General features: G+C 34.5%; 1 protein-coding gene across 3 annotated transcripts in view; it reads left to right on the forward strand.

Annotated features, from left to right (window-relative positions):
* The window catches only part of TNKS2 (tankyrase 2), a 65,136-nt gene extending 54,638 nt beyond the window's left edge, over positions 1-10,498 (forward strand). For 2 of the 3 annotated variants that reach the window (XM_009458936.5, XM_016918849.4), the window contains exons 22-27: positions 263-360; positions 842-916; positions 2,658-2,763; positions 4,698-4,884; positions 7,223-7,379; positions 8,161-10,498. In XM_009458936.5, the coding sequence (XP_009457211.1) occupies positions 263-360; positions 842-916; positions 2,658-2,763; positions 4,698-4,884; positions 7,223-7,379; positions 8,161-8,223 (686 nt within the window). In that variant the 3' untranslated portion in view covers positions 8,224-10,498. The remainder of the gene's footprint in view (positions 1-262; positions 361-841; positions 917-2,657; positions 2,764-4,697; positions 4,885-7,222; positions 7,380-8,160) is intronic. The other variant, XR_010146983.1, reaches the window with a different exon arrangement.
* The last annotated feature ends 4,254 nt before the right edge of the window (positions 10,499-14,752 follow it).

Raw genomic sequence — 14,752 nt, forward strand, 5'->3', positions numbered from 1 at the left:
CTGTAATCTCAGCTACCCGGGATGCTAAGGCAGGAGAATCGCTTGAACCAAGGAGGCGGAGGTTGTGGTGAGCCAAGATCACACCAGCCTAGCCTGGGCAACAAGAGTGAAACTCTGTCTCAAAAAAAAAAAAAAAGTTTAAAAAAAAAGTTTAAAAAAAAAATTGGTAGTAAGAATCAGAAAAATTAGGTGGTTATTTTTGGTTTTGATGTTCATTGTTTATTGGCAATTTATTTTTCTACCTTCAAATTTTGTTTCATAGGTCTTAACCCATATTTAACTTTGAACACCTCTGGTAGTGGAACAATTCTTATAGATCTGTCTCCTGATGATAAAGAGTTTCAGTCTGTGGAGGAAGAGGTATGTTGATATAACTTCAATAGTAGGTTCGCCGTATATATTTAGTTCACTTTGTATCCTCTTGTTTCTTTTTCTTCCTTTAGTTTGCATTATATAATTTTCACCTATAAAATCTGTTTTCAAGCTGATTATCTAATATTACTAGAGTAATATTACTCTAGAAAATATTACTCATGAATTTATAAGACTCATATTCTTTGTTTTTTGTGTTTGTTTTTGTTTTTGTTTTTGTTTTAGTAGAGATGGGGTTTCGCCATGTTGCCCAGGCTGGTCTCGAACTCCTGAGCTCAGGCAGTCCACCTGCCTCGGCCTCCCAAAGTGGGGCACCATGCCCAGCCCTCATATTCTTTGAATAACAAAAATATTAAAACCTGTTTTGTATTCTCAAAAATAGAATCAGACGAGTCAAGAACCATGTTCCCCAAATCAGAAAATAACACAAATGCTAATGCACATATATTTCAAACCATTTTTCTGACAGATGCAAAGTACAGTTCGAGAGCACAGAGATGGAGGTCATGCAGGTGGAATCTTCAACAGATACAATATTCTCAAGGTAATAAATTAGTGAAAGTAAAGTTTTCTGAGACCATCGTTTTCAAAGCCTGAAGCCATAAGTAACTTTCATAAGAATCTAATCTGTCTAGCCTGGTAAGTCCTTGACTTGGCATCAGAGACTATTTTGGGAAAGAGGATACCCTTGGAAGGTTAATATTCTCCAAATCCCTGTGCTATTTTTAATAAAGGATAATAATTCAATTCTTGTTGAACATATTCAAGTTTATGGGTTATGCTTTATCTTGGGGTAATGCTAAATACTATAGGTTCAATACTTTATATAAAGTACTGTTAAAGTACTCTATTGTAACAAAGCTGAATTTTTTTTGTGGCGGATACCATCTTTATAGTCATACAATGCTTATTTTTTTATCCTGATTGACTACAGGTTTCTGAAAGTCCCCAAATATATTATCTTTTTATAAACTTTAATAGTACTCTCTTCATCTTTTCCAAAAAAATATATTTTAAAAATGTTTTGAGTCATTTAGTGACTGCTGTCTTACTGATTTCAGTTACTCTTCTTAGGAACTTTTTCAACATTATGTTTTTCTTGAACTATAGTAATCAAAACTGCACACCATACTTGATGCATAATGAATTCGTATTAACTACATTGATGCAGTATATTCCTAATAATTGTAAAAATAAGACAGAATTAAAATGTGACAAATGCCTTTCTAATACACAAATGCTAAACTGTGAACAGTATCAAATCTTTCAGCTGTATTGTATTACTGTTTCATAACATACTATGAGTATAATATGTAATCAGACAAATACATGCCTACTACAGGTACATTTCAGTCAAGTCCACTTTGTCTACAAGCATTAACAAAATGTATGGAGTTTTGTTAGGAGTGAGAGCAGGAGAGAGATTGTGTGTTTGATTTCTAAAGTAGTTGGATTTGAGAAAGATACAGTTTTCTTCCTCTAATAAAGGTATTTTCATGCGTTGTGTAATAAAAATTTTTTCAGTGATGAAACGGGTTTTTTGTTGTTGTTGTTGTTGTTCCTTTTTAATGCATAAATGAGATCTATTTGTGACAGTTACGGTCCTTGATTACATCTGTGGCAATATTTTGCATTATTTGAGCCAAGACTAAAACCATCAGCTTCCAGGTGTGCTCTAGGAACCAGCAGGGGGCTGTAGCACCTTTAAACACAGCTAAGAAACAACACTAGTATTGTGAATTTTGTTCCTAGAAATACTCCTAATGAGACTGATATCCACCTTAAAATCTTTTGCGGACAAAAATTTTCTGAATCAGAAGGTCGAGGGAGTAATTGTGTATGTGTTGAGGGGTGGGGGACGCTATTTCAAATATTCTTAATTTAAAACAGATTAATATGGAATTCAGACAAATACATTGGGGGAAAAAGGATACTCTTCTCTTTCTAGTACTTTATACAGAAAAAACTCGGCATGTCTGATTTGGAGGTGTTTTTGTAATAGTTTTAAGTTAATGAGAATGGAAGTGTTTTAATAAATTAACAGTATTCCTGACCTTCACATATGGCCTTTTTTTCTTTGAATTTGTTTAATCTCCAAAATGTAGCTATACTTCCAATTTTATGGTTGGGACAAAGTATTTTTAGTTGATTAAAATAACACATTTTATATTTCAGAGTACAGTTTTGCCTACCTTCTAGCTAAATGTATGTCCCATGTTTGGTTTAGATGAAGAAGTCAGTAAGTAATTCCTAAAGATTTGATTTTTCTGGTTTATTTTTTATAGATTCAGAAGGTTTGTAACAAGAAACTATGGGAAAGATACACTCACCGGAGAAAAGAAGTTTCTGAAGAAAACCACAACCATGCCAATGAACGAATGCTATTTCATGGTAAGATTCCTCCCCACCGACTCTACCACTGTCTTCCACATTAGGATAGTTTTTTTGTTCAGATATGAAATAATAATAAGACTGTATATTCTTTATGTCAGTATTTTAAGATAAACCTACTATTTCTGTAACTTTCACATTTATATTTTCAACTTCTTTTGAATTTGTGTATTTTATAATGGATTGTTTTTAAATAAGATTACCACAATAAAAAATAGAAATGAGAGTGTTGACTATCTTTTCCTTTTTTCTTTAAATAGTAAATTTTGCTTATGGTCTCTCTAGGAAATTTTGTGTTTTCCTTTTAACTAGTTGATTGAATTAAAAATAAGACCTGGGAATCACCTCAGAAGAAGGTGTACATCCTATTCTGATTTTGATTCTAAGTATCAAACCCACACAATTTGAAAAGAGCCATTGTTCTTGAACCTGTAGAGGTTTCTGATGACTGTAGAATTGAAACCATAGAATTGAGAATTGAAAGCACAATTACTTATTCTTCTTGGAATTTTCTACTTTTTTTGTATTATAAGCTGGCAGGTGTTGATTAGTCTTTCAAATTTTAGCAAGGTTAAACATATTAATGTAGTATTTATGAGGCCTTCAAGTACATTACCCATAGTAGTTCCAGTCTGTTTCTTCATTTGTCCTTGATTGCAAAAAAATTTTAGAGACCTGTAAAGTTCTCTAAAACACAGTAAATTTCATAATACCCTGGGAGAATGGCTGTAACAGAATGGATTCATGTGCAGAATCTAAACATGTTGCACTCCTTATTCCAAAACCCTAAATAATTATCATGATAATCTCTTGACACAGAGCATATTTATTTATCTGTTAATTGATGGTTATAATATGGTTTTTCTAATTTGTAATATAAATAATTTTGGTTTTCCCAAGTTAATTCAAAAAATGATTCTATTCATCTGTATTTCTGTAAAGTAGAATTCAGTATATTTTCCTGTCTGTCTGTGGAAAGGAAATGTGATCTTGATAAATGAATTAGCTGTGGTTTTTTGACTTTTTCCATCCCCCACTCTACTCCACTCCCAAGGAAAGAGGAGAGAGAAGTCAATGTGCAGGGGGTGAGGGAAAGCACCACATTTGCAGATAGAATCTTGTATCGTAATTAATGAAAGGCAGAAGTGGAAGGATAGAAGAGAAGAGGTATAAGAAAGAGAATAAGAATGTGAAAGTTGGGCCGGGTGCGGTGGCTCACGCCTGTAATCCCAACACTTTGGGAGGCCAAGGTGAGTGGATCACCTGAGGTCAGGAGTTTGAGACCAGCCTGACCAATATGTTGAAACCCTGTCTCTACTAAAAATACAAAAGTTAGCCAGGCATGGTGGTGTGCACCTATAGTCCCAGCTACTCAGGAGGCTGAGACAGGAGAATTGCTTGAACCCGGGAGGCAGAGGTTGCAGTGAGCCAAGATCATGCCACTGCACTCCAGCCTGGGCCACAGAGCGAGACTACATCTCAAAAAAATTAAAAAAAAAAAAGAATGTGAAGGTCTACTTGGGCCACTTGATATCTTCAAAAAAGCACATAGGCATAGGCATCATTCTAAGACCTAATTGCATTTAGCTTTGCTATCTAAAGTGAATTATGAGCCTCTTGGTTTTAGATTTTTATGGATTTGCAGTCTGGCATTTGGTAACTCTTACATTGATATTTCAAGTACTCTGTTTTTCTAGTTCAATCTGTGTCCTTATTTTAGCACATAAACCAGCACTCTGTTAGAAACATTAGTTGATGTTAGCAGTTCTTTATTCTAAAATAGCTGGCTGACAGTTAACTTGTTACCCTTTTTCGTTTTGGCTTTATTATGGTTGGGCTATATATTTAAGAATTCAGTTTCTAAGAAACTAGTTTTTTACTTTTTATTCTAAGATAAATTTTAAATTATTGTTACCCATCTATATGTGTTTCAGGGTCTCCTTTTGTGAATGCAATTATCCACAAAGGCTTTGATGAAAGGCATGCGTACATAGGTGGTATGTTTGGAGCTGGCATTTATTTTGCTGAAAACTCTTCCAAAAGCAATCAATATGTATATGGAATTGGAGGAGGTACTGGGTGTCCAGTTCACAAAGACAGATCTTGTTACATTTGCCACAGGTAAGAGATCACTTGTTCTCATTTATTTTGGTGGTAATCAGATAAGAACTAGTTGCATTTTTGAGGGCAAAGCATTATGTTGGACAGTCTTAGGAATGCAAGCTAGGCATGTTTTAGATTGCTTTTGGCCCTCTCACCAATTATAATAATAGCTAATATTTATTAAATGATCCGTATGGGCCAATTATAATTTAAGCACTTGACCTGTTTGACTAATTTAATCATTAGAATATCTGGTGCCTTAAAGCATACTGAGTAGAAAGTAACATTAGGCATGAAAGAGGCTTTATTGTAGCCCTTGAGTATTGTAGGACTCTGTGGACTCTAAAAATCTAGTATTCAAATGCTAAAATGGCATTATTTGTCAAATCTAATTATTTGATGGCAGTGCCTGAGCCTCTCTTCCACTGTGATACGACCTAATCCTCAATTTGCAATATTACTATAAGAACTTGAAATTAAAACATTGATCCTTTTTGAAAGGAAATAATAATCAAATAACTACTTTGCACTTTTTTTTTCCACTTTTAATTACCTGTTCTAACTCACTTGCTAAAAATCATTTAAGTAACTTGTCCCTAACTTATAAAATCCTTATAGGCAAAAAGTAATGCCACTTGAAAAATCCAGTAAGATTAATTCCTGAGATTTATTCAACAGTTAGGGCACTGCTTATTGAATATACAGAGCAGTAGTTTATCAAGCATTAGCATGCATTAGAGTCACCTAGGTGGCTTGTTTAAATCACAGGTTCTTAGGCTCCACCTTCTCAGTTGCTGATTTAGTAGATCTGGGATGGGACTCTAGAATTTGAGTTTCTACCAAGTTCCCAGATGTGACACTGTATTTCTGACCACTGATCTAGAAAAAAACCCCTAGAGCAGTACTTTGCACTTTGGCAGCACATTGGAATCACCCAGGGAATATTAAAAAACTATTAATGCCTGTGTCCCACCCTCACAGAATCTCTTTTAATTGGTCTGGGGCATGATCTGGATATTAGAATTTTTAAAAGCTTCCCAGTTGATTTCAAAGGGCTTCCGAGCTGAAGAATTGCAGTCATGGAGGGAAACAGGTTCTTTCTTTGTGTTTGTTTTGTTCTTACTGTTACCCCTCTAAATTTAGGCCTGCATAGGTAGTACACAGTAGGCCCTCCTATGTATGACGTCCCACTCACTTCTATTTTAGATCATAAATTAGGAGGCATGTAATTTCCTGTAAATTGAACACTGCTGTTTTTATTTGTCATATATGGTCTGAAGGCTAAATAGTTCTGATTATTAGTAATAAGCAACATTCTAATACCTCCCTCTTCTTTGGAAGATAGAACCATCAACTGGTCTACTGAAATCTCCTGTTATCTTCTAAAAAGAAACAATGACGTTAATACTAAAAGGTTGTTTGAAACTAAGAAAGGCTAGTCACATGCCTGAGAGGAGTGAGAGGGTAATCTACTGAAACTGGTGGTGAGGGGAGACCACCAGTTTACTTCCTATCTAAGGAAGTAACATTTCAGCTGAAGTCTGAAAATTGGGTATCAGCCAGGGGAAGAGTGGTAAAATAGATACCATTCCAATGGTGGAGAAAATTCTATGGATGGGGACCATTAATAAAGCAAGTTTGGCCTTTGTGAAGAAAAGAAAACTAATGTGCATGGGGCATAATGAACATAAAATGAGATTCAAGAAATTGGAGCCATTGTACAGAATTTGGATTTTCTCCCAAGTACAGTGACAGCCTCTAAAAGGTTTTAAGCAGAAAAGTGACTTGATCTAATTTTTGTTTGTTTTAATTACTTGGATGGGAAAGGTTTGGACAGGAATTACAGAAGAAACAGGAAGACTGGTTTAGAAAGCCATTGTGTCATAGTCCAGGTGAATATTTCAGTGATTTGACTTTAAATAGTGACAGTAGAATTAAGAAAAGTAAATGGATTTCAAATATATTTTGAAGGTAAAATCAACTGGAGTTAATTAGATATGTGTCCAGCTTTGCAAGCCACTTAATGGAAGTCCACTAAACCTTCTCATTCCCACTTGGCCAGTGACTTTTGTTTTTTGCTGAGATACAAACAAGGTGGTAGAGTCTGTATCTCTATAAGGTTATTACATTTTTCAGATTTTATAGTTAAAATAAGGACTAACTAAATTGACAAATTATTTCATTAATAAGAGTAATAGAAGACATTCTTAAAAAGTTCTTTTAGGGGTGAAATGATAAAAACAATTGTAAGTATTTATGTATAAATAATTTTTTAAAACTTATGCCATGTCCACACATTGTCATATTTATGTATCAAATTTGACTTCAGGGTGATCTTTTCCTTTTCGTTTTATAGGCAGCTGCTCTTTTGCCGGGTAACCTTGGGAAAGTCTTTCCTGCAGTTCAGTGCAATGAAAATGGCACATTCTCCTCCAGGTCATCACTCAGTCACTGGTAGGCCCAGTGTAAATGGCCTAGCATTAGCTGAATATGTTATTTACAGAGGAGAACAGGTAATGTAGTTTTATTTGTTCATCTTCAAAAATGCTAGGGAGGCATACTTTAACTTTTTATTAATCTGTTGAATTGACAAGACATATTGCCTTAACTGGATTTTTTAAAAATTTTATTTGGAGATAATTTCAGATTTGGAAAGTTACAAAAATAGTAAAGAGAATTGTCTTATAACCTTTACCTAGATTTCCTAAATGTTAATATTTTGTTCTCTTTTTTACTCTTACCATTCTCTCCTACTTTCCTTGTGTGTGTACCTATTTTTTTGTGAACTGTTTGAGAGTAAGTTGCAGGGCATGTCCCTTTACCATTAACTATTTCAATTGTAAATTTCCTAAAAACAAGAAGACTTTATTCAAATTTCGCCAATCATTCCGGATTTTTCTTAGCTCTTATAAATAATTGAAATCTTGTATTTAACAGCCTGTCCATAGCAAAGAAGTATATAATTGTGTTTTGCTCTCAGTGAGAGCCAAAAGTAGTTCTAGAGCAGTGTTGTGAACTGGGAGTAGGTATCGGAATCACCTCAGTTACTAAAATCAGACATGATTTTAGTCTTATCTGATACTTATGAACTTAGTATTCATCTTAGACTTGCTGATTGAAAATCTGAAGAACTGTACTCAGGGTAAAGATGTTTTGAGAAAATGTCCCTAGATGATTCTGATCTACAACAGTAATTTAGAACCTCCTCCCTAAGATTAGGAATACTTCCGGAAAGTCTGTTTATCTTTCAAGAAAATTTTTGTACCATTATTTGAATTTATCTTTCTCTTCCAGGCTTATCCTGAGTATTTAATTACTTACCAGATTATGAGGCCTGAAGGTATGGTTGATGGATAAATAGTTATTTTAAGAAACTAATTCCACTGAACCTAAAATCATCAAAGCAGCAGTGGCCTCTACGTTTTACTCCTTTGCTGAAAAAAAAATCATCTTGCCCACAGGCCTGTGGCAAAAGGATAAAAATGTGAACGAAGTTTAACATTCTGACTTGATAAAGCTTTAATAATGTACAGTGTTTTCTAAATATTTCCTGTTTTTTCAGCACTTTAACAGATGCCATTCCAGGTTAAACTGGGTTGTCTGTACTAAATTATAAACAGAGTTAACTTGAACCTTTTATATGTTATGCATTGATTCTAACAAACTGTAATGCCCTCAACAGAACTCATTTTACTAATACAATACTGTGTTCTTTAAAACACAGCATTTACACTGAATACAATTTCATTTGTAAAACTGTAAATAAGAGCTTTTGTACTAGCCCAATATTTATTTACATTGCTTTGTAATATAAATCTGTTTTAGAACTGCAGCGGTTTACAAAATTTTTTCATATGTATTGTTCATCTATACTTCATCTTACATCGTCATGATTGAGTGATCTTTACATTTGATTCCAGAGGCTATGTTCAGTTGTTAGTTGGGAAAGATTGAGTTATCAGATTTAATTTGCCGATGGGAGCCTTTATCTGTCATTAGAAATCTTTCTCATTTAAGAACTTATGAATATGCTGAAGATTTAATTTGTGATACCTTTGTATGTATGAGACACATTCCAAAGAGCTCTAACTATGATAGGTCCTGATTACTAAAGAAGCTTCTTTACTGGCCTCAATTTCTAGCTTTCATGTTGGAAAATTTTCTGAAGTCCTTCTGTGAAAATTAGAACAAAGTGCTCCTGTTTTTTAGAGAAACTAAATCTTGCTGTTGAACAATTATTGTGTTCTTTTCATGGAACATAAGTAGGATGTTACATTTCCAGGGTGGGAAGGGTAATCCTAAATCATTTCCCAATCTATTCTAATTACCTTAAATCTAAAGGGGAAAAAAAAAATCACAAACAGGACTGGGTAGTTTTTTATCCTAAGTATATTTTTTCCTGTTCTTTTTACTTGGTTTTATTGCTATATTTATAGCCAATCTATACATCATGGGTAAACTTAACCCAGTACTATAAAATGTAGTTGTCTCAGTCCCCTCCAGGCCTCCTGAATGGGCAAGTGCAGTGAAACAGGTGCTTCTTGCTCCTGGGTTTTCTCTCCATGATGTTATGCCCAATTGGAAATATGCTGTCAGTTTGTGCACCATATGGTGACCAGGCCTGTGCTCAGTTTGGCAGCTATAGAAGGAAATGCTGTCCCATAAAATGCCATTCCTATTTTCTAATATAAAACTCTTTTCCAGGAAGCATGCTTAAGCATCTTGTTACAGAGACATACATCCATTATGGCTTGGCAATCTCTTTTATTTGTTGACTCTAGCTCCCTTCAAAGTCGAGGAAAGATCTTTACTCACTTAATGACATTCCCCCATCACTGTCTGTACCAGTTCACCTTTATTTTATGTTTTATTCAGTCTGTAAATTAACTGGCCCTTTGCAGTAACTTGTACATAAAGTGCTAGAAAATCATGTTCCTTGTCCTGAGTAAGAGTTAATCAGAGTAAATGCATTTCTGGAGTTGTTTCTGTGATGTAAATTATGATCATTATTTAAGAAGTCAAATCCTGATCTTGAAGTGCTTTTTATACAGCTCTCTAATAATTACAAATATCCGAAAGTCATTTCTTGGAACACAAGTGGAGTATGCCAAATTTTATATGAATTTTTCAGATTATCTAAGCTTCCAGGTTTTATAATTAGAAGATAATGAGAGAATTAATGGGGTTTATATTTACATTATCTCTCAACTATGTAGCCCATATTACTCACCCTATGAGTGAATCTGGAATTGCTTTTCATGTGAAATCATTGTGGTCTATGAGTTTACAATACTGCAAACTGTGTTATTTTATCTAATCCATTGCTTAATGAGTGTGTTTTTCCATGAATGAATATACCGTGGTTCATATGTTAGCATGGCAGCATTTTCAGATAGCTTTTTGTTTGTTGGGAAGTTGGGGTTTTGGGGGGAGGGGGAGTATTAGTACGTTGCATGAAATAGCTTACTTTATAATGATGGAATTGCTTTTTCTTTTGTCTTGTGATTTTTTTTTTGAAGTGAAATTTAACTTTTTGTGCAAGTAGTACTATTATACCCATCTTCAGTGTCTTACTTGTACTGTATCACATTCCATACCCTCATTTAATTCTTAATAAAACTGTTCACTTGTTTTTCTGGGTAGCATGGTAATTACTGGAATAGTATAAATGTGTTGAATGGTCTTTGAGAAAATGAATTAAGATTACAATAAACCACAATTGCAGGAAAACAATGTAGTTCTGATTCTAATAGTGATAAAGAATGCAGTTTGAAGTTTGAAATATTGAATATTGTAGCTGTACTTGCTCATTAAAATGAAAGTAGCTGTGAGATGCTTTCAACATTTAGTCTATTCAGCACAACTGATAAACCTTAAAGCTCATTCCTGGGAAATTAATCTTCTTAACTTATAAAAAGGAATATATTTTTATTTCTGTGTCATATGAAAACATTCTTAATAAGTTTCCAAATCTCAAAGTTAGTGGTATTTATTGCTATTAAACGAAAGAGTAATCGCATATGTATATTAGACTTCAGTATGTTAAGTTTCCTTGTGTGTGAGCAATTCCCTGATTTCCATAATAAGAGAATGATGGTGCAAATAATTCTTAAGTCTTTTGGCTTTGAAATACATTTCAGCAGCTCTGTGTTCCTGCTTCATTTAGGGTAATATGGAAGTATTTGCTGCTATTTCAAGTATGCATGCCAGTCTCAGGTGTTTATTGTGATCCAGTTGTTTGCAGGTTGATGAGGCAAGAAAGCATGCAGATTTCCCAGAGCTCTTATAGTCAGTACTCCTGACTGTGCCTTTACCTGCTGTCCTATTACAGGACTAGAGTGACAAAGGAAGCAAGTAGTGGTGGTACTCATTTTTCACCAGGAGAACTGTCAGACTTCTATAAAATTAAATTGTAATATGCCTTTCCCTGTCTCCTGTGTCTCCACACCTCCTGCCCTTTTGTGCTGACTAGTTTAGACAGGCTATGACCTAAAATACTTACTGCTCTTCACATAAAGCCATTATTATTAGAAGTGATGTCTCCACCTTGTCACCCACCCACAGCTGTCATTTCCGTAACACAAATATATACAGAGCCCCTCAAAGCAGTATGCCCACATACTACAAAGCAGCACTATACAAAGGTGTGATCTGCCGATGGGATTGGTCTGCAAACTGATATTGTTACCAGCCCATGGAGATATGAATACAAAAAGTAAGGGTAAACTTTTAAAAACTTTTATAGCAAGACATTGCTGTAATTTATTTTTCTTATTTTTAATTGAAATATTGGCCTGCAATGGATTGGAAACTTAGAAAGAAACTGATCCTTCACAGATAATTTGAAAGGTTTCACATCTGCTTTGTATACCAGTAGACTTAGCACCTAGCATATCTGGCACATAGGGTTCCTCAGTAAATTTTTTGTTGGGTGAATAAATAGTGATTAAGTGATTGGGCTGTAAGGTCAGATGTATATGGATTTTAATTTTTATTCTACCCCTCACCATCTTTGTGATCTTGAACAAATTATGTAGCTTTTAAGATTTTTATAACACTTTATAAGGTTGTTGAAAGTAATAAATGATTTTCTATCTGTGCTACTAAGCATTGTACTTGCCAGTAACTGGTTATTATAATTAATATTTCCCTGAATATTCCAGAATTAATGGCTTGAGTTTTCCCACTTGTCACGGAAACATAGAGCATAGAATTTTAAAACTGCAAGATGTATTAGCCACTAATTCCTTTATTCTAATGAAATCTTAAGAAGCTCAAAATATAAAGTATATAAATCCCTAACCCACAGGAATCTGTTTAAAAATTACTGATATGAGCACACAGACAGACATACCCATAATCCAGTCTGCATCATATTTGTCTAGAAAAAAGCCTCACTCAGATGAACTCATCAAAAATCCAAAACAGTGTATTGTAAGCACAAATCAGTAGAGACAATCTTGGAGGATTAGCACCTCCCACAAAGTAGTAAAGTAAATATTGTTTAAAATGATTGGGTTGAGGGTGGGAATAAAAGAAATCATTAAAACCATTAAGATGACGCTGTGAAGAAGGCAGAGTCTTCGAAAAAGTAAGTCTTTAGAACTATATATAATTAGAAATTAAAAACTCAAACAGATTAAACTACAGACTGGGCATATCTGAAGATAGAATTGGGGAACTAGAAGATACAGTGGAAAACACAGATTGTAGCACAGAGAGAAGAGATGGGAAATACAGAGGGCTAGGAGACAGAATAGAATGAGGAGATACAACATAAAGAATAGGGGAGGGAAGAGACTTGAAAAATACCCAAGAATTCATAGAGAATATGAATCTTTAAAGAAGCAGCAGCTTAAGAAACACCTAGGAGGATGAATAAAAGCAAGTCTGCTACTAGACATAGTGAAACTGCAGAGCATCAAAAGACAAGAAAAAAAATATTTACTAGAAAAGACAAAGGATTAATACACTGACAGCAGATCAGTGGCAGCAACAGAAGCCAGAAGATAAAATAACTTAGAAGTGCTGAGGAAACTACTGTTAGCCTAGAATTCTATACACAGATAAACTAGTACTTAAAAAAGAGGATGAAAAATGCATCTGCTCTTTTGCTGAGAGATCTAGTAGATTGTTCTTTAGCAAAGAAAGCAGTTGAATCCAAAAGAGCAGGATGCAAGAAGCATAGTGCACAAAGAAATCGGCAAACATGTCAGTAAAAAGGCTGAAATAATATAACCGATAAGGAATAATATTCAAGACCAATCTGTATGATTTGCTACTATTTGTATACGTAGGAAAAAGTACAACATGCATTTGCTTGTTTATGAATAAAATTCCTTCAGGATACACGTGAACTGTTGGAAGGAAACCTCAGTGCCACTGGGATCAGATGTGAAAGAGACTAAACTGTATATCCTTTTATTCCTTTTGAATTTTATAACAGGACTATTTAAAGCACTATAATAAGCATTGTCTGCAATACACAAGTAATAGATTTGAGATTTTTAAAACAAGGTGGAATGAAAGTACTAGTTGACAATAGTATGGGAAATAGAAGCTTTAAGACGCTGATGAAATTTAGACTTTAAGTCAAGTATGCATATTAAATTTTCAAAGATAATCACTAAAAGAGTAGAAATCGAAGTGTAAAGATTGAAGAAAGGTAATACAAATGAACCAGTCGAATAAAAATAAGAATAGCAGGTGACTCATGCACTTTTTTCCCCCAAAAATATGTCAAAGAATCAGGTGAACAGGAAATATCTGTAAAAGGTTAAGAGTATCCTGGACGCACCTGAAGAAGAAAAATAAAGCAGGAGAACCAGAGATGAAGAATAGAATTAGTGCTGTCGTAACTGAGATAGTGTGATATTGATATAGGTGTAGAGTCTTTGACCAGTTGAACAGAGTTTATAAGGGCTTTTTATATACCAGAGTAGCATTATAGATCCTGAGGAAAGGAGGAACTATTCAATAAATTGTAATGGGACAGCTGGTAATCCACATGGAAAAATACATATCTGGATATATACACAAAAATAAATTTCACATAGATTTTATATAGGACATATATGAATAGCAAAATATTTTAAAAGTTTAAAAGAAAATATAAGAAACTGTTTATGACTTTGAGATAAGGAAGAACTTTTTTTTCTTTTTTTGAGACGGAGTCTCGCTCTGTCGCCCAGGCTGGAGTGTAGTGATGCGATCTCGGCTCACTGCAAGCTCCACCTCCTAGGTTCATGCCATTCAAGGAGGAACTTTTTAAGTGACCTTCAAACAACACTGACCCTAAAAGGTTGGTAAATTTGACTGTATTAAGTTTAAAAGCATCTGTTAATCCAAAGGCCACTAAGAAGAAAGTAAAGAGACAAGTCATAAAGTGTGAGAAAATATTTGCAGCACATAAAGGGCAAATAATTTATATTCAGGATATACTAAAAACTACAAGAAAAAAATGAAAAACGCGGGGCGGGGGGCGCGTGTGAACAAGCGTTTCTCAAAGTGGGAAACTCAATAAACATCAAAAAATGCTTAGCCTCATTAGTAATCAAGGAAATTCAAACTAGGTACCATAAGGTACCATTTTATACCTGCTAGAACTGACAAAAGTAAAAAACTTAGCAATGCAAGTGTTCGGATCTGGATCCCATACATTGCTGTTGGTGTGAGTGCTTTTGAAATCCATTTGGCATTACTGGTAAAATGAGAAATTCCTCCGACATCTAGGTGTGGAGAGAAACCCTTGCTCAGCGGCTCCACGAGTTATACGAAGGAACACGACACTGATCACAATGTTTATATAATGACTATCTTCTCTTTCCACTCTTCACAGTTCTCCAGCCTCCTTTTTGCCCCAGAAATCTAATCTTGATGGGCTACA

The sequence above is a fragment of the Pan troglodytes genome, chromosome 8, assembly GCF_028858775.2.
Source record: "Pan troglodytes isolate AG18354 chromosome 8, NHGRI_mPanTro3-v2.0_pri, whole genome shotgun sequence".
Classification (NCBI taxonomy): domain Eukaryota; kingdom Metazoa; phylum Chordata; class Mammalia; order Primates; family Hominidae; genus Pan; species Pan troglodytes.